The 19,722-nt window shown below is 42.2% G+C and overlaps 1 protein-coding gene across 4 annotated transcripts in view; it reads left to right on the top strand.

The window, feature by feature from the left end:
* The window catches only part of LOC121390117 (dynamin-like 120 kDa protein, mitochondrial), a 51,413-nt gene that overhangs the window by 5,893 nt on the left and 25,798 nt on the right, over positions 1-19,722 (top strand). For 2 of the 4 annotated variants that reach the window (XM_041521849.1, XM_041521848.1), the window contains exons 5-11: positions 10,597-10,644; positions 12,211-12,284; positions 13,623-13,676; positions 14,560-14,664; positions 15,925-16,011; positions 16,350-16,426; positions 17,378-17,495. In XM_041521849.1, the coding sequence (XP_041377783.1) occupies positions 10,597-10,644; positions 12,211-12,284; positions 13,623-13,676; positions 14,560-14,664; positions 15,925-16,011; positions 16,350-16,426; positions 17,378-17,495 (563 nt within the window). The remainder of the gene's footprint in view (positions 1-10,596; positions 10,645-12,210; positions 12,285-13,622; positions 13,677-14,559; positions 14,665-15,924; positions 16,012-16,349; positions 16,427-17,377; positions 17,496-19,722) is intronic. The other 2 variants (XM_041521851.1, XM_041521850.1) reach the window with 1 other exon arrangement.

Genomic DNA, 19,722 nt, shown 5'->3' with positions numbered 1-19,722 from the left:
TTCATACGGCATACATGCTGCGCAGAAATAAATCCAGGGATTCCTGTGTTTGGGATCAGGTCTTCGTGATTGATGGACAGTAAGTACTGTCTGCCATCGGTTACTGTCAAGATGGAAACAGTTGACCAGTGTGCTACATACTTCATTTTAGCTTGTAGTATAACAGTGAAACAAAGCATAAAGTGCAACGATGATGCTCTAGTGGAAACAGACCGTAACAGATCACTAAACATTAAAAGACAGCTCAGATGCCTGAGGTTTGTGGTCAGGACACTCTGGTTGATCTTTTCGATGTCACTAAATGTTACTAACCAAGTGAATTTTTGTATTAATTTTGTTTTTAATGTATCATGTCACCATGAATACAAAGAGTATTGTTAGTAATAAAGTTTCTAGGAAAAAATAATTTAATAGAAATATTCATATACACATGTAGTATTTTTTATCACTAACATGCTTAACATCATGTGCTACTCTTTTAATCAAAACATGCCTGATAAGAAACATCCAAGTGAAGCCACTAATATTTTTGTTATTTGTATTTTCTATAGACATTACCTGTCCTCAAACAAGTGCACCTCCCCCCCACGCAAGTGGTCTGGTCCGAACATCCCAACAGCCAATGGGATGGCCTAAATTCTTCTACTGCATACTGCTCTCTAGTTCCGGTCACATGACTGTAACTTCCTTCTTTTTCTCTTCGCTAAAGGGTCTGGACGTCCTTTTGCTTGGCTCTGTTTGGAGTCAACTTTTATAAGACCTTTGGTTTTGTATTAGTGTTTGGGTGAAATGTTTTTCACCTTCGTTTTCATTAGCTTTCGTATGTTCTTTTCGCGTATTTCACTTGACTTCCAAGCGTTTAATTACATGAAATGTTGTTTATATTGCCGGTTGTCGTGTCGGACGCCATTTGCAAAATGGCGTCTGTGTTGACTGGCTTTGTGTTTGGGTGAAATGTTTTTCACCTTAATTTTCGTTAGCTTTCGTTAGCTTTCATATGTCTTTCGCGTATTTCGCTTGACTTGCCAAGTGTTAATTACATGAAATGTTGTTATATCGCCGGTTGTCGTGTCGGACGCCATTTGCAAAATGGCGTCTTTATTTACCGGCTTTGTATTTGTGTTATGGTTGGTTTTTCTTTCTTTTCACAGATTGAAAAATTACTATTATCATATCTGATAATGTTCAGGCGACTAGTTCGAGCGTGTTACGCTGCAAGAAGTTAGCCGGCGGCGACCCAGGTTGTCGTGTTCGTGTGGCCTCACTTCTAGATGCGACCTTTGTGCGGGCTTGTCTGATGTCGAGTTCGCGGCTTACCTGAAGGTGGTGTCAGCGAGGACCAAGAAGGTGGAATCTTCGAGGACCAAGAAGGTGGAATCTTCGCCTTCGATTGCTGACTCCGTGGCGGAAGAGTTACGTTCAATTCTACCGACCATGCTGGAAGAAACAATGGCGTCAATGGCGACCTTACCTAAATCGGCGGATTCGGGGTCAGGTCCGGTTCCAGTCCCCTCTTCAGGGGGTGCGGCTTCTTCAGCTCCACCGTTACTTAAGACTTCGGATGACAGGCCTGCGGTCTCTACGCAGCCCTCTAAGAAGCCGGCTCATTCAGATAGACGCTCCACGGATTCCAAGGCTCACCGATCTTCGGCGGGGAAGTCCCCTTCGGCGCATCGGAGCCGGGACCGTAGCCGTTCCACATGACCTGTATGGCTCCCTACGGGTTCCACAGATCGTCAGCGCCAACCTTCAGTTGATGTGGCTTCCAAGGCCTCCGAGGGCTAGACGGGACCATCCACGGTCCGGTTTAACCAGCGGCTTCCATTACGGTACATCGATTGGCCTGTGCTCGAGTTCTACGAGACTTTGGTGATGAAGCGCCTGCGGCATCTGTCATTGAGAGCCCGACTCTACGGACCATATGACTATGAGGGATTGCTTGGCGGCTGTCTACGACATGTTGCCGTCCTTGCCACATCCAACGACGATGTGGTCATCCGTTCCTTGGTATCCACACGGGACCGCCCACGGTCCGGTTCTCCGGTATCTCCATCGGGCCATGACCAGAGCGACTGGCCTGTTCACGGGTGCTACGTGACTTTCTGATGATGTATCGGTTCATGCGGTGCTGGAAGATCTGGATGCGGCGGACCACTTGTCACTGAGGGATTGTCTGGCTGTCATATCTGATATGCTACCGCCGCTGGCCCATCCACCGGTTTCAGCCAAGAAGGGTCCGGGTTCGATGATCGCCACGGAGGTTCCACCGGCAGATATCGGCATTCGATCGTTGGCTGCCACAGGCCCCCTGTCGGTTTACACGGCTACCAGTAACGGGCCCGTGCGTATCGTTGTTCCAGCAAGCAGACGGAGCCCTGTAACGAATTGGAAAATTGCGTCATCGGCTCACCGTTCGGTACCGTCGTCCCGTGATCGATCGAAGTGGTGCAGTGTCCAGGGTTCCACCGGCTCCTGCCGGTCCGTGTACATCGTACCGTCCACACCAGTCGGCAGCTGATTCGGCGTTCAGGGTTACACCGGCTCCTGACGGGACCGTCCACGGTCCGTGTTTTCCGATGCAGCCAGTACATGGATCGAAGTGCCTGTGCCAGGTTACTGACCCGATTTTCCAGATGATGCGTCGGCACCTTCCGTTATAGAAGATCCGGACGCAGTGACCCACATGGCTGTGACTGTTTGTCTCGCTGCGGTGTATATGCTTTCGTCACTTCACAGTCCACTCGCACCATTCTAGAAGGTTTCCGTTTGAGGACTGATCCGATGTCGGTTTACTTGAGTAGACTTCGTTTGTGCCGTTCCCCATTCGTCACAACGAACGTATCCCGTCTTCAACCTATCCTTCAACGGTGTGACGCCGGCCCTTGGATGACGCTGTTTCCGGCGGGACCAGACGTCTTCCTAGAACTTACAGATTGGCACGTCCTGTCGATGGCTTCAGTTCAGCGTACATGTTGTACATGGCGACCATAACTCCTCATGTGCAGGATGCCAGAGGATATGCCTTGTTCTAGCCGTCGACTTTGATGTTGGTCTACCTTATATCTTCCGTGACGTCGATGTGCACTACGATTGCACACTATCGTCAACCGACTTGCCTGAAGCGATCCATTCTTGACTTTCAGCACAAGCCGGTAATCTTGGCAGACCTGTGGTCTACATACGGCTCTTTGCCGTGAAGGGGTCGACGTTACAAGCGTTCCGGGTTGGTGACGAAGAAAGTCTACTGGTCCGGTCACTTGTGTTGAGATCCCGTGCACCGATATTCTCTTGTTCGAGGAAGGTTCAGCGACATTCGGCAGATCGTTCTCTATATCCGGTGGCGATGCAAGACAGTCGCTACTTCCGCTGGTTCCGGAAGTTATCCAGTTGCCATCACGTGGTACGGGGGTTTTACCGTCACCGTTTTCCTATGGTTCATTGCGGCTTATCAACTCACTGACGTTTTACTGTTGTTACCGCCAGAGTTCGTGACCGATGCTGTCTAGATGGTCTCTGCTGCTGTTTCGCACCGGGGGGTGGGTGTGACGGCCGTGGATTTTGGCCGGTTGCTGTTTTGCGTTGCTTCACTTCCAGGTATATCGGGCATGTAGCGTAGCGAGTTGCTACGCTGTCTTGGGCTCTTGCCTGTATCACGGGGTCGCTGTTTCCGATGTCTTGATTCCTGATCACTCTATTACTGTTTCATGAAGTATCATTGCAAGAGTAATTTTTTGACGTCGGCGCAACATTTTATGCTTAGAGGTCGCGGTATCCCAGTTTGTTTCTGAATCCATGCATTCAGTACAATAACGCAGATTTGCTGATCCGGTTACCAGTCGCCTTGCAGTCCAGTCCCTGTTGGTGGCTGTGGTTTCCAGATGAAGCCGATCTACACATCAACCTGTTGGAGATGTTGTCAGTTACGTCATCTTTCATTGGCGAGAGATGCTGTCAGGCGCCTCTCTCATGGTAGCCACAGACAGTACTACCGCGGTGGCTTATATCAACCGTCAGGGCGGAACCCACTCCAGCAGTCTGCTGCAGTTGACTTATCGTCTCTACAAGCTGGTTGACGAGATTCCGTTGCAACTTCGGGCTCGCCATATTCCAGGGGTTTCCAATGTACTAGTCGACACACTGTCTCGGCCGTCGTCTCCACAGCCGACGGAATGGATGCTCCATCCCGAAGCGTTTCGATGGGTGTGCGACAGACTTTGGACACCAAACATCGATCTCTTCGCCACACGATTCAACCATCAGCTGAGGGTTTACGTGTCTCCGGTGCTGGATCCCGAAGCTCTGGATCTCGACGCCTTGGCCATCAGCTGGGAACAGATGGACGCGTACGCTTTTCCTCCACGAATCCTCCTTCCAAGGGTGCTTCAGAGGTTTCAGCTGTACCATTGTCGCCTGTTACTCATTGCTCCAATGTGGCCATCCAGGATGTGGTATCCAGATCTAATACGTCTTGCCGATCCACATCCTTTACCGCTGCCAGACTGGGATCATCTGTTGCTGCATCCCACGTCAAGACTATACCATCCACGTCCGCAGTTGTTCCAACTGCACGCGTGGACTTTATCGCCAAGAGTTTGAGAAAGAAAGGTTTTTCTTCACAGTCTACGGCGGCCATTTTGAAAGCGCACATATCATCTACTACTGTGGCTTACAACGTCAGATGGCTTTTGCTTTCACCGAGGGTGTGTCCGGCAAAACCTCAAACCTCAGACGATCCAGATACTTCGTCTTGCTGGGTTTTTTGGCTGTATCTGCGGACCACTTTACGATTAAAGGGGTCTACCATCGCTGGGTACGTTTCGGTCATCGCTACTGTTCGTGATGTCGCTACTGGAACGAAGTTATCGGGTATTCCTGAGATCCATAAGATGATCAAAGGGTTTCGCCTTGATGATCAAGTACACCGGTTTCGGCCACCAAGATGGGACCTGAATCTGGTGTTACGAGCGTTATCGACCGCACCTTATGAGCCGATCGAATCCTCTTCCCTGCAAGACTTGATTCGGAAGACGGTGTTTTTTACTCGGTTTTGCCACGGCTGCCCGTGTCTCAGAACTCCATGCTCTTGATGTAGACTTGGTACGTTTTCACCAAGATCGGTCGTGCAGTCAACTTGGGGTTACTCATGAACTTTGTTGCAAAGAATCAGTTACCAGACCAAGCGCCTCGTTCGTATGTTGTGCAGGCCCTCTCCTCTATCGTTGGTCCGGCGGACGTTGAGGACTTGGCGTTGTGCCCTGTCAGAGCCCTGCACCAGTACATCGAGAGGACCAGATCTTTTCGACAACATCGCAAAAGACTTTTCCTTTCCTGTAACCAGAGTTGGTTGAGGGACCTGTACCAAGAACACGGTGGCCACCTGGATCCGGTCTTCTATCCTGACCGCCTATCAGAAGGAGGGTTTACCTGCTCCGTCTGCTTCTAATCCGCATGAACTCCGTGCCTTGGCTGCCACGATGTCCCTGCACTGCAACACACCCATTCAGCACATTATCAACTGGTTGGTTCTGGCTACGGACTCCATCTTCGCCAACTATTATCTGAGGGATGTCTCCACAGAAGACGTTGAGGGGTTCCATCATCTGGGTCCGGTTGTTGCTGCACAGACTCTGTTGAATACAAGCCGTCCTCGTCGCCGTTGATGTCTGTCTGATTCTGGGCTGCATACCGAGATGTCCATCGAATAGACAGATGAGGATTGCTTAGACTTTTGTTCTTTTGCACAGTTCACGTACTGGTGCCGGAACTTTTGTCTCGATAACCTTTACCCTGCACTGCATGTGGTTATTGGTTGTCGTTATTGAACTAACAGATCTTTGGTGTACTAGACAGAAAACACTCGGGGTCTTGTTTTGTTCAATGTTCTGACGGATGCACCTCATTAGGTTGTCGCTTGTTATTGAAAAACTATACACACTTCAATACGTGAGGGTTACCTAACACCTGCATCCCTGGTGGCTACGTCTTCCCACCCTGTCAGAACCAGCATGAGATGTGGCTTCCGCCTCCTGGTCCATGTGTTCTAGGAGCCGTACCTGCCACTGCTGACGGATGCCACCATTCTGGTTGTTGTTACTAAACTCACCTGCATTGGTCTGTGACGGGCATCCCTAGGATGAGGGCTTACCAAGGTTGGCCTTATTCTTCCACTAGTCAGCCTCTTTCCGTTGGGGAGTTATCACAAGCATCTACGGATCTCGGCACCCACCACCATCTGTTTGAAATGCTGCACTTGTTTGAGGACAGGTAATGTCTATATAGAAATGGAGAAAACTTGAGTGTTTTTCTCTTTTATAGATACATTACCTGTCCTCAAGATTCATCCCGCCCGGCCCTCCCGCTTCCTGTTCTCCGTGCGATGCGCTCAGGGAAAAAGAAGGAAGTTACAGTCATGTGACCGGAACTAGAGAGCAAGTTGCAGTAGAAGAATTAGGCCATCCCATTGGCTGTTGGGATGTTCGGACCAGACCACTTGCGTGGGGGGGAGGTGCACTTGTTTGAGGACAGGTAATGTATCTATAAAGAGAAAACACTCAGTTTTCTCCATTTGCTTCTTTTTTTTGTTTTTTGTTCTTTGTTGGTGTTATTACTAGTAATTATTAATCTCTACCTGCTTAATAACTAGTAATTACACTTGTGCATTTGGCATTATTTATTAATTGAACATACTAAACAATAAAGAAAGTGAAATATGGGCCTAAAATTTTCACAAGACACTGATAATTTTAACAACAACAAAAACCCTAAATTAAATGTGATTCAAAAAAAAATAAATAATTGAATATAGATAGATATAGACAGATATATATATATAGAAAGCTAAAGTAATGTTCACTTTTCATTTGTGGAATCAGTTTATGTTATTGTATATAACATTAAAAGCATTTGTCCAAAAATTATCCATCTTACGAGGCACTCTCTATTAGAGAGTTGTACAATGTAAAAACATACAAACGGGGGGTGCAAAATGACCATTTACGGGGGGGTAATAAAAAAAAAAAAATTTTGGGGGGGGGGGGGGGGGGGGGGGTTTTTGGGGGCTACGCTGTCTTGGCTCTTGCCTGTATCACGGGGTCGCTGTTTCCGATGTCTTGATTCCCTGAATCACTCTATTACTGTTTCATGAAGTATCATTGCAAGAGTAATTTTGACGTCGGCGCAACATTTTATGCTTAGAGGTCGGCGGTATCCAGTTTGTTTCTGAATCCATGCATTCAGTACAATAACGCAGATTTGCTGATCCGGTTACCAGTCGCCTTGCAGTCCAGTCCCTGTTGGTGGCTGTGGTTTCCAGATGAAGCCGATCTACACATCAACCTGTTGGAGATGTTGTCAGTTACGTCATCTTTCATTGGCGAGAGATGCTGTCAGGCGCCTCTCTCATGGTAGCCACAGACAGTACTACCGCGGTGGCTTATATCAACCGTCAGGGCGGAACCCACTCCAGCAGTCTGCTGCAGTTGACTTATCGTCTCTACAAGCTGGTTGACGAGATTCCGTTGCAACTTCGGGCTCGCCATATTCCAGGGGTTTCCAATGTACTAGTCGACACCACTGTCTCGGCCGTCGTCTCCACAGCCGACGGAATGGATGCTCCATCCCGAAGCGTTTCGATGGGTGTGTGCGACCAGACTTTGGACACCAAACATCGATCTCTTCGCCACACGGCGGATTTCAAACCATCAGCTGAGGGTTTACGTGTCTCCGGTGCTGGATCCCGAAGCTCTGGATCTCGACGCCTTGGCCATCAGCTGGGAACAGATGGACGCGTACGCTTTTCCTCCACGAATCCTCCTTCCAAGGGTGCTTCAGAGGTTTCAGCTGTACCATTGTCGCCTGTTAACTCATTGCTCCAATGTGGCCATCCAGGATGTGGTATCCAGATCTAATACGTCTTGCCGATCCACATCCTTTACCGCTGCCCAGACTGGGATCATCTGTTGCTGCATCCCACGTCAAGACTATACCATCCACGTCCGCAGTTGTTCCAACTGCACGCGTGGACTTTATCGCCAAGAGTTTGAGAAAGAAGAAAGGTTTTTCTTCACAGTCTACGGCGGCCATTTTGAAAGCGCACATATCATCTACTACTGTGGCTTACAACGTCAGATGGCTTTGCTTTCACCGAGGGTGTGTCCGGCAAAACCTCAAACCTCAAACCTCAGACGATCCAGATACTTCGTCTTGCTGGGTTTTTTTGGCTGTATCTGCGGACCACTTTACGATTAAAGGGTCTACCATCGCTGGGTACGTTTCGGTCATCGCTACTGTTCGTGATGTCGCTACTGGAACGAAGTTATCGGGTATTCCTGAGATCCATAAGATGATCAAAGGGTTTCGCCTTGATGATCAAGTACACCGGTTTCGGCCACCAAGATGGGACCTGAATCTGGTGTTACGAGCGTTATCGACCGCACCTTATGAGCCGATCGAATCCTCTTCCCTGCAAGACTTGATTCGGAAGACGGTGTTTTTACTCGGTTTTGCCACGGCTGCCCGTGTCTCAGAACTCCATGCTCTTGATGTAGACTTGGTACGTTTTCACCAAGATCGGCGTGCAGTCAACTTGGGGTTACTCATGAACTTTGTTGCAAAGAATCAGTTACCAGACCAAGCCCCTCGTTCGTATGTTGTGCAGGCCCTCTCCTCTATCGTTGGTCCGGCGGACGTTGAGGACTTGGCGTTGTGCCCTGTCAGAGCCCTGCACCAGTACATCGAGAGGACCAGATCTTTTCGACAACATCGCAAAAGACTTTTCCTTTCCTGTAACCAGAGTTGGTTGAGGGACCTTACCAAGAACACGGTGGCCACCTGGATCCGGTCTTCTATCCTGACCGCCTATCAGAAGGAGGGTTTACCTGCTCCGTCTGCTTCTAATCCGCATGAACTCCGTGCCTTGGCTGCCACGATGTCCCTGCACTGCAACACACCCATTCAGCACATTATCACTGGTTGGTTCTGGGCTACGGACTCCATCTTCGCCAACTATTATCTGAGGGATGTCTCCACAGAAGACGTTGAGGGGTTCCATCATCTGGGTCCGGTTGTTGCTGCACAGACTCTGTTGAATACAAAGCCGTCCTCGTCGCCGTTGATGTCTGTCTGATTCTGGGCTGCATACCGAGATGTCCATCGAATAGACAGATGAGGATTGCTTAGACTTTTGTTCTTTTGCACAGTTCACGTACTGGTGCCGGAACTTTTGTCTCGATAACCTTTACCCTGCACTGCATGTGGTTATTGGTTGTCGTTATTGAACTAACAGATCTTTGGTGTACTAGACAGAAAACACTCGGGGGTCTTGTTTTGTTCAATGTTCTGACGGATGCACCTCATTAGGTTGTCGCTTGTTATTGAAAAAACTATAACACTTCAATACGTGAGGGTTACCTAACACCTGCATCCCTGGTGGCTACGTCTTCCCACCCTGTCAGAACCAGCATGAGATGTGGCTTTCCGCCTCCTGGTCCATGTGTTCTAGGAGCCGTACCTGCCACTGCTGACGGATGCCACCATTCTGGTTGTTGTTACTAACATCACCTGCATTGGTCTGTGACGGGCATCCCTAGGATGAGGGCTTACCAAGGTTGGCCTTATTCTTCCACTAGTCAGCCTCTTTCCGGTTGGGGAGTTATCACAAGCATCTACGGATCTCGGCACCCACCACCATCTGTTGAATGCTGCACTTGTTTGAGGACAGGTAATGTCTATAGAAATGGAGAAAACTTGAGTGTTTTCTCTTTTATAGATACATTACCTGTCCTCAAGATTCATCCCGCCCGGGCCTCCCCGCTTCCTGTTCTCCGTGCGATGCGCTCAGGGAAAAAGAAGGAAGTTACAGTCATGTGACCGGAACTAGAGAGCAGTATGCAGTAGAAGAATTTAGGCCATCCCATTGGCTGTTGGGATGTTCGGACCAGACCACTTGCGTGGGGGGGAGGTGCACTTGTTTGAGGACAGGTAATGTATCTATAAAAGAGAAAACACTCAAGTTTTCTCCATTTGCTTCTTTTTGTTTGTTTTGTTCTTTGTTGGTGTTATTACTAGTAATTATTAATCTCTACCTGCTTAATAACTAGTAATTACACTTGTGCATTTGGCATTTATTTATTAATTGAACATACTAAACAATAAAGAAAGTGAATATGGGCCTAAAATTTTCACAAGACACTGATAATTTTAACCAACAACAAAACCCTAAATTAAATGTGATTCAAAATAAATAAATAATTGAATATAGATAGATATAGACAGATATATATATAATAGAAAGCTAAAGTAATGTTCACTTTTCATTTGTGGATCAGTTTATGTTATTGTATATAACATTAAAAGCATTTGTCCAAAATTATCCATCTTACGAGGCACTCTCTATTAGAGAGGTTGTACAATGTATGAAACATACAAACTGCAGCATGACAATTTACGGCAATAAATATTAACCATTTTATAATGAGTCATTGATTCTAATTTTCAGCTTTGCTTGTCTTTTTTTTTTCTTTTTTTTTTTCTAATTTTTTTGTGTGTCAAATTGGACATTTGTCTGTCAGTCTAAATCCATATTCCTTCCATCGTCAGGTTTGGGGTTAAAACAAGAGTTGCAAGTGGTTGATGGTTCTTTGCCAGGTTTGTAGAATTCAAGAACACTTCTTTCGTTAACTTTATTCTTTAAAATGACTGGCTTGTTTTTTTTACCGTTTTCAAAAAATTGTTTTAATGTTTTTGTGGGTTTTTTAACATTTGAATGTTACTTAAATATTCTTGTTTTGTTTATCGTTATCAATGTTTATGTTTGTATTAGCTCAATACAGTGTTTCAGTTTTCTGAAAAAAAGCTTGGCTGTATGAATTTCCATGGCCAGCAACAAAATTTTGACCATTTTCAATAGAACTGTCATGTTGGCGGTCCGTAAGAAAGTAATAAAAGTAGTAGAAGGCTGTATTGGCCCAAAATGATATGATCAATATCAGTGCCAGTTGTTTAAAGTCCTTTTATTTATCTTTAAGAAAAGGAAAGTAATTTTCTCTTAATGACACCTCAGAATTTTTTAAAAACAATTAGCTAATTGTTGTCTAAACTATAGTTGTTGCTAGACTTAAAAGTTCAATTTGTTTAATGACAACACTAGAGCACATTAATTTATTAAACCTCGACTACTTGATGTCAAACATTTGGTAATTCTGACTCTGAAATCTGCTATGTTTGTCCATTAGCAGCACATATCTTGGCCGTAAAGGCCTTTGATTACCAGCCTTGGGTATTGGTTTGGATGGGAAAACCCCCTAATCAGAGAATGGATCAACCAAGTGGATTCGGGGGTGGGACCTAGCCCAGTGGTAAAGCACTCGCTCGATGTGCAGTCAGTCTGGGATCGATCCCCGTTGGTGAGCCCATTGGGCTGTTTCTCGTTCCAGCCAGTGAACCACGACTGGCATATGAAAGGCCATGGTATGTACTATCCTATCTGTGGGATGGTGCATATAAAGAAGGCTGAATGCCCCAGTCCCTTCTAGTCTTCTTTTAATGCTAATAATTATTTATACCCATCCCCCCCATGTCAAGAATTCTCTGAGACAGGTCTACAGTTTTAATTTTATTTTTAAGGGGTTGGGTTTTTTTTTGGGGGGGGGGGGGGTGAGGGTTGTTTATTAGTTTGTTTTTTTAAGTTTTGTTTGTTTTTGTTTTCTTTGTTATTTGGTGGTGTGTTTTTTTTAGATAGGAAATGGGTTTCAGTAATCATTATAATAAATGGGAATTTTTAGTTTTGTTTAATAAGTGTTTACTCTATATAAACTAAATACTAAATGCCGAGTTAACAAAAAGAAAATACAAATTAAGCCAATTTAGTTTAAGTTTTTTTTTAAATCTTAGACTGATAACCATGTATAATATACCAAAAAAAAGGGGTTTTTTTGTTGTTGTTTTTCCAAGCCGTGTTCTTGGATTCTGCACTCTGGGCATGGGCAGGGTTGTTAATACCTTGACTTACATCCTGTTGATGTGCTATATAATTATTATCCAGTATCTGAATCCTAACTCGCTAAACTTTCATCAATTGATTTCATATTAGAAGTAGTTTCTTAAAAAAACTGACAGAAAGATATTATTTCAGTGCAATGTTTATTTCCTGTTTGAATGCTATTTATTAATGTTAGGTTATTTTGTTTAATATTTGCTGATTTTGTTATCTAGATGCAGACTTACCTATGACTGCTGGAGCGGTGTTTGGTGGAGGATCTAGGTCTGCGGTTGATAGCAAATCAGACGTAAGACATGAAATATATTGGGCCGAATCTACAAAGCCTTGGGGCGGGATTTAGCTTAGTTAGTTGAGTGCTCGTTTGAGGTGCTTGTGTTGCAGGATCGAACCACCTCAGTGGATCCATTCAGTTGATTGAGGGTGGGTTTTTTTCATTTCCAACCAGTGCACCACAACTGGTCAAAGGCAGTGGTATGTGCTTTCCTGTCTGTGGAAAAGTGCATATAAAAGATCCCTTGCTGCATTAGGAAAAATGTAGCAATTGTCCTCTGATGACTACTTGTCAGAATTACCAAATGTCTGGCGTCCAGTAGCTGATCGATTAATTAATCAGTGTGCTCTAGTGGTGTCGTTAAACAAAATAAACAAACTTACAAAGCCTGTTTATGTGTTACAATGCTTAAACACCTGCTTTTAAGAAAAACAGGCTTCATAAATGTGGCCCCTACTGTAAACTGGTGGAGGGGAGGGGGGGGGGGGGAGTTTGTTTTGTTTAACGACACCACTAGAGCACATTGATTTATTAATCATCAAGCATTTCATAATTTCTTAGAGAGGAGACCCGCTACATTTTTTTTCCATTAGCAGCAAGGGATCTTTTATATGCACCATTCCACAGACAGGATAGCACATACCATGGCCTTTGGTATACCAGTCATAATGTTGACATATAGTCTTAGAGAGGAGATCCGCTACATTTTTTTTCCATTAGCAGCAAGGGATCTTTTATATGCACCATCCCACAGACAGGATAGCACATACCACGGCCTTTTGGTATACCAGTCGTGCACTGGCTGGAACTGATGGAGGAATGCATGCTTATAAATTTCACATTATTCGTGCCCAATCTGAAGTGAAATTTATACACACAAGTTTAATCGCCAATATGCATTGTCAATACCAATGGTTGTTCACGAAATTTACACATCGCAAACATGCGCCAAGGTGGGGTTTTGTGCAGAAAAAACAAACCATGATGCAATATTAATCTAATTTACTGTAATTTCTGGGGATATTGATGTAATATAAAAATTGTGCTCACAAACAGTTATTTGAAAAGGCAGTTATTTGAGAATTTTAAAGTGACACTTGGACCTTTCCGTGAAAAAAATTGAGGAGAGTGATTAATTGTTCCCCGAACTTAAATTATGGGGCCCTTTACGGTATTACCATATTGATACCATCTAAATAAGAGGCGCTACAAATTATTCTACTTGAGATTGTCTCGTGGGAGTGGATTACTATGTTAACGGATTACAGGTAGTCGCCATTAACGTAAATTTGTACGAAAACAATTATGAATGGAGAGTTTTGCTTATTAGTATTTTTCTTATTATAATTTCAGCCTGCAGGAAAGGCGAGAATTGATCAGATTCAGAATGAAATGATGGCTGTTCAGGTTCGTTGAAATTTTATCTCTACACCTGTTTCAAGACAGCATGAAAATGAACTTCTGTTTATATACATGGCGGGACATAGTTGCTAATAAATTTTCAATAGATTAGAAATGTCACTATTTAAAATTTCAAAATCAAAATGTTCCCTGCCTTTAACTGAAGTAAGATTGGGGTCTAATGTCAAGAAATGTAATCAATAAACTTAATGAAGAGATTTAGGTTGATTATCATTCCCTTCTTGCAATGTCTCAGCTTAAAATTTCTAAATGACAAGATAATTTTCACCCCAGAAATATGTGTATGATTTTACCTTTTTTTTATAACACAGTAAAACCTGTCTAAACCATATCATGCTGAAGACCTAATATTGATCCTATTGAGACAGGATCTGGTGTTTGGAGGGTCATATTTTAGAATTTATAAAATTCTGAAACCGTAAAAGTTTAGACAGGTTTCACTGTAATAGTAATAAATATAGTAGATAAATGGAGGACATTTCATGTTTTATGTCAAATATGATTTATATATCATCGAGTGAAGTTTGCAATCATATCTCACGATTGCACTATGAGTGTGATATGATTGCAAATTTTACTCAATGAGATATAAATCATATTTGACAAAAAAAACATGAAATTTTCTATTTATTATATAACTTTTGGCAATTTACCTTTATTTTTAAACTGCCAGCAGAAAAATAGTTCCGGCTTTCTTACAGTAAACATAACACTTTCTACAGTGACGATAACACTTTTTAGTGTGAAATAGTGAAATTTTCACTCTAAAATGTATTATCGTCACTGAGTGACTGATAACACTTTTATTTCACTGATATTTTAAGATATTTCACTAAATGTTATATAATAAATATTGTTTCCCTGTTAGGCGAGGTACCAGAAAGAGATTGAGAGGTTGGAACAGGACAACAAGGAGTTGAGGAAACAGCTGCTGTTGAAAGAAATGAAGACGGGAAAGAAGCGAGTGATGAAGGTTCGTTTAATAGCCTTGCACTGGTAATATTATGGGCGGGATGTAGCCCAGTCGTAAAGCACCCGCTTGATGCGCGGTTGGTCTGGGATCGATCCCCATCACTGGGCCCATTGCACTATTTCTCGCTCCAGCCAGTGCACCACGACTGGTACATCAAAGGCTGTGGTATGTGCTATCCTGTCTGTATGGTACGGATCTTGACATCAAAGAAAATATTGCAGCAAGATGGTGCATATTAAAATGCTGCAACACCTTGTATTTTAATTGTGTGGTAAACATGGTGTATCACAATACATTTAGGATATTTAATGTGGGGGGGTGGTTAGTAACCAAAATGTGGCGTAGTCATGAGTGGTCATGGAGGCTATGCCTCCCAATCACACTTCATTTTCCCCCGTTACCTTTTATATTTGCCTATCATTACATAACAGGAGTCATAAACATTGTGGGTTCCCCACCCCCTCACCAATGTTGGTGACTCTCCAATATAAAATCCTTGTCACGCTAATGTTAGCAACCCAAATTTTGACGCAAATCGCACTTTGGAACTAGTGTCAGTGCGTACCATTTTTGCATTTAGATCCATTTTGAACAAACTATAAGGTCTAGGTCAGTGAAGCTTGGATTACAGTTGCATCTCAATATATGCTACCTGTATCGGTGGCGTCGTGGTTAGGCCATCGGTCTACAGGCTGGTAGGTACTGGGTTCGAATTCCTGTCGAGGCATGGGATTTTTAATCCAGATACCGACTCCAAACCCTGATTGAGTGCTACGCAAGGCTCATTGGGTAGGTGTAAACCACTTGCACCGACCAGTGATCCATAACTGGTTCAGCAAAGGCGATGGTTTGTGCTATCCTGCCTGTGGGAAGCACAACTAAAAGATCCCTTGCTGCTAATCGAAAAGAGTAGCCAATGTAGTGGCGACAGCGGGTTTCCTCTCAAAATCTGTGTGGTCCTTGACCATATGTCTGACGCCATATAACTGTAAATAAAATGTGTTGAGTGCCTCATTAAATAAAACATTTCTTTCTTTCTTTCTCAATATATGCTATAAAAAAAACCCCACAAAAAACATGTAATAAATTAATTGTGAAATTAATTTTATTTGTTTTGAATAAAAATAAATTAATCATGACTTTCTCAACATAATTTGTATTAATTAAAATAAAAATTAAAATGCAAAGAGATGAACATCCATAACAGTTTTAGAATTTTATTTTTAAATATTAATGTTTTAATGATGATTGTTGTTACAGAAGTCTTTGATAGACTTGTATTCCGATGTGCTGGATGAACTAAGTGTGTATGACTCAAGTTACAACACCCACGACAACCTGCCCAGGGTCAGTATTGGTCATTGATTAATTTTTTTAAATTATTTTTAAAACATATTTGATGTTTAAAGCCTTGTCTTTCAATATACCGTAAAAGCTTCTGTTTAAATAGTATCATAAAATATTTCTATGATGATTGATAAATTATGAGGAAATTGCTGAATAACTAAAATAATTCATTTGTGAAGATCTGATTGGCTTTTTCCCCCATCTCTATCATGTATTTTGTGCATACAGAATATGGATAAATACAATCTTGCAATTAAGATACTGAGAATGATTTTAGTACTTTCTTATCTAATTTGTATACAAGGAAGATGTATTGAATTACTTCTTCTTGTTTCAAGGTTGTAGTTATTGGTGATCAGAGTTCTGGGAAAACCAGTGTGTTGGAGATGCTAGTGCAAGCCAGAATATTTCCACGGTACGTATTCAGCAAACTAGTTAGTTAAGCCGTGTATATCTGCTTATAACAATGATCATGTGTTTTCCACAAAGAAAAGTAAAGTGTATTTACTTCTTAATATTAATGGATATGGAAGTACAGTTAAACTCGACAAAACCAAACTTTCTGTAAACCGAAATTCTCTTCTTCTTCTTTTCGTTCGCTTGTTGACTACACGTCGAGGCCAGCAGTGACTGTGAATGATACGATTCTCTGTAGATCACTTCTTGTGCCATACAGCTTCTTCTGGAGAGTTGTTGTAGTTGTCCAGGTAGTCTCCCTCAGCTGCTGAAGGTTTATGCAGTCTTGGATGACATGTTCGGTCATCTGTTCTGCTTCTCCACAGCCGAAATTCTCTGAAAACTAAACATTTTTCATGGTCTCTTTTAAAAACCACATTTTTTACTTGGTCCTGTGGTTTTTCAGTTTAGAGGTGTTTTAGTGTATTTGACTCTGCTGTCATAAATAGTCATATTTAATATCATGAATCTTAACTAGTTGATATTTGCCAGACAACATGTCAAGAATGAATGGAATCTGTCGGATCTTGTACTCTATATATCTACAAGAATTGTCAGTCCGGCGTGAATCTGGGCCATTTTATACTGAACAGCAAAAAGAAACACATACCAGGGTTATGATACTGTTTGTAAATTTAATTAGAACAGGTTTACTTGATTACAAACACTTGGTTCTGTAAAATGATAAGATGGTATAATATCAACCTGTAATTCCACTGAATATCAATGTGTGTTAATCCCTTATTATAAAACTTAATTCAATGCTACAAATGAAAATTATATTCGTGTTTCTTTTGGTGTTCAGAATATTTAAGACTCTGTAATTTTCTTTTTGCATGACATAGAACATTTGTGAGGGAAACATACTTTTAAAATTATATTAAATTTGTTAATTTTGTTCGACATACAGAGGTTCCGGTGAAATGATGACTCGTGCTCCTGTGATGGTGACCATGAGTGAAGGTCCGTACCACACGGCCAAGTTCAAAGACAGCAATCGAGAGTTCGACCTCACAAAAGAATCGGACGTATGTTCAAAGTCATTGGGTGTTTCCTAGGTTACCTTTACTTTCAGGCATTGGAATTTAGCTCAGCTGGTAGAGCACTCGACTTGCAGGTGCTTGTGTCTTAGGATTGAACATTCTTAACAGATCCATTAGATGTTTTTTTGTCAACCCAACCACGACTGGTGTATCAAAGGCCATGGTATGTGCTGTCCTGTCTGGAAAAGTGCATATTAAAGAATTTTTTTTTTTTTAAGTGCACATTGATTTGTTAACTATCAGCTATAGGATGTAAAACATTTGGTAATTTTGACAGATTGTTTTAGAGAGGAAACCCACTACATTTTTTCATTAGTAGCAAGGGATGTTATATAGGCACTATCTCACAGACAGGATAGCACATATCGCAGCTTTTAATATACCAGTTGTGGTGCACTGGCTGGAACAATTCAGTAGAAGTAGCCTATGTGATAGTGGCGGGTTTCTCCATATTATGAAACTATATAAACAAATAACCATGTTTTTAATGCCCAATAGCTATAGTTTAGAATGTGCTGTCATTACGCACATGCTCTTTACTTTCCATTCCATTTACGATGTGCCTCGGACTGTGGTAGAATTATTCATTATTAAGCCATCAGACTTAAGGCATGTAGGTGCTGGGTTTGCCTGCTCTTTATATTACTACCTGTTCCAAGATATATTTAAAATGGCTATTTTTGTTTTTTTACCTTTCAGCTTTCATTTATTAGAATGTGCAAACACTTTGGACTTAATATACAGAGCCTGTTTTAGTCTTACACATAATATATCCATACCTGTGACGTCACACTATTGTTCAAGGCGTAGATTATTTTTCAAGAACCAACATCTGTGAAACAATGCAATTTGAACAATTCAAACCCACTACTGACAGAACGTTTACATTGTAAACAAGTACACCACTTTAACCCGCGAGGCCCAGCATCTGCATCATCAAATGAACATGTGATTTAAGCCTTATAAAACCTGATACTAGTGATAGTAATGTATTCTGGCAGAATACAACAAAGATTGTCAGAAACTAAATTTGAAATCAGAGGTTACACGTTTAGTACATGCATCACGCTTAATGCCAGCTATCTACTGCTGAGGTTTTCTTGACCGAATCATTCAGGTTAGGTCCGAAAGGATCCTACTGTTTTGGGTTGTTAGTTTTGTAAATATTCTTTGCCATTTTAACCAATATTTTCATTAAAAATTATCAAATAGAAGTTAATTTAGCAGTCATGTAATTTTCAAAAAATTGCTAATTGATTAAGTTATAGAATGCACTCTGAAGTGTATATTCATGAAAAATAATTAACTCGCCCTGAAAAATAATTACGGTAACTCGCCCCTATGGGGCTTGTGAATTATTTTTCATGAATCTACACCTCGTTCATTCTCCATTACATAACTCTGTATATTTACAGTGCTTAAAGGGAGAGACCCTAGTTTCAACCCGTAAAAATTAACACTAAGTTTAGTTAATCTACAAACCTATAACACATTTGGATAAAGTTACAATTGAGTGAAACATGAGTGTGTGACTTTGAAATGGCCAAATACCCTCTAAAAATAGACTAAAACTCGACTCCATAGCTGTTAAGTCTCAGATTCACGTGCGTTTTTAAAAATATGAGAAATACATTTTGTGATATTAAAAACACTAGGATAACTAAAGACACTTCGAATGTATGGAAATGGATAATCTAAATAATAAAATAGTAAAGTATGATTTCAGTTATCAAAAACTGCTATCAAAAAACTAGGTCCCTTTTAGAAAAAAACAGGCTTTGTAAATTCAGCCCATATGTAAGTTTCCTTAAATCTGATGATCAAGTAATGTGCAGGGTGACGTTTATTCATTCATTCAGTTATAGTCATTTTGGTGCTTATATCTAATTAATGTTCAAGCACGCTGTCCTTGGCATACACACCTCAACTGTATGGACTGTCTGTCCAGGACAGTGGACTAGTGGTTAGTTATTACTGGTCAGTGAAAGAATGAATGTTTAACGACACCTCGGCACAAAAATAGAGATTGGGCGTTGGACAAGGTAAGTACATCAATGTGATAATTTCCATTTAAAATAAAAATTGTAACTGGTTAGTGAGAGCAAAGTCAGTGCACTGACCCATTGAGTTGTTAAACTCACTCTGGGTGGGAGGAGCCAGTATCGGGAGGCACACCCAGTACCTACCAGCCTTAAGTCCGATGATGACTTAA

Source organism: Gigantopelta aegis, chromosome 15, assembly GCF_016097555.1.
Source record: "Gigantopelta aegis isolate Gae_Host chromosome 15, Gae_host_genome, whole genome shotgun sequence".
NCBI classification, from domain to species: domain Eukaryota; kingdom Metazoa; phylum Mollusca; class Gastropoda; order Neomphalida; family Peltospiridae; genus Gigantopelta; species Gigantopelta aegis.
The sequence above is the reverse complement of the archived record's forward strand: the minus strand, read 5'-3'. Positions and strand labels throughout refer to the sequence as shown.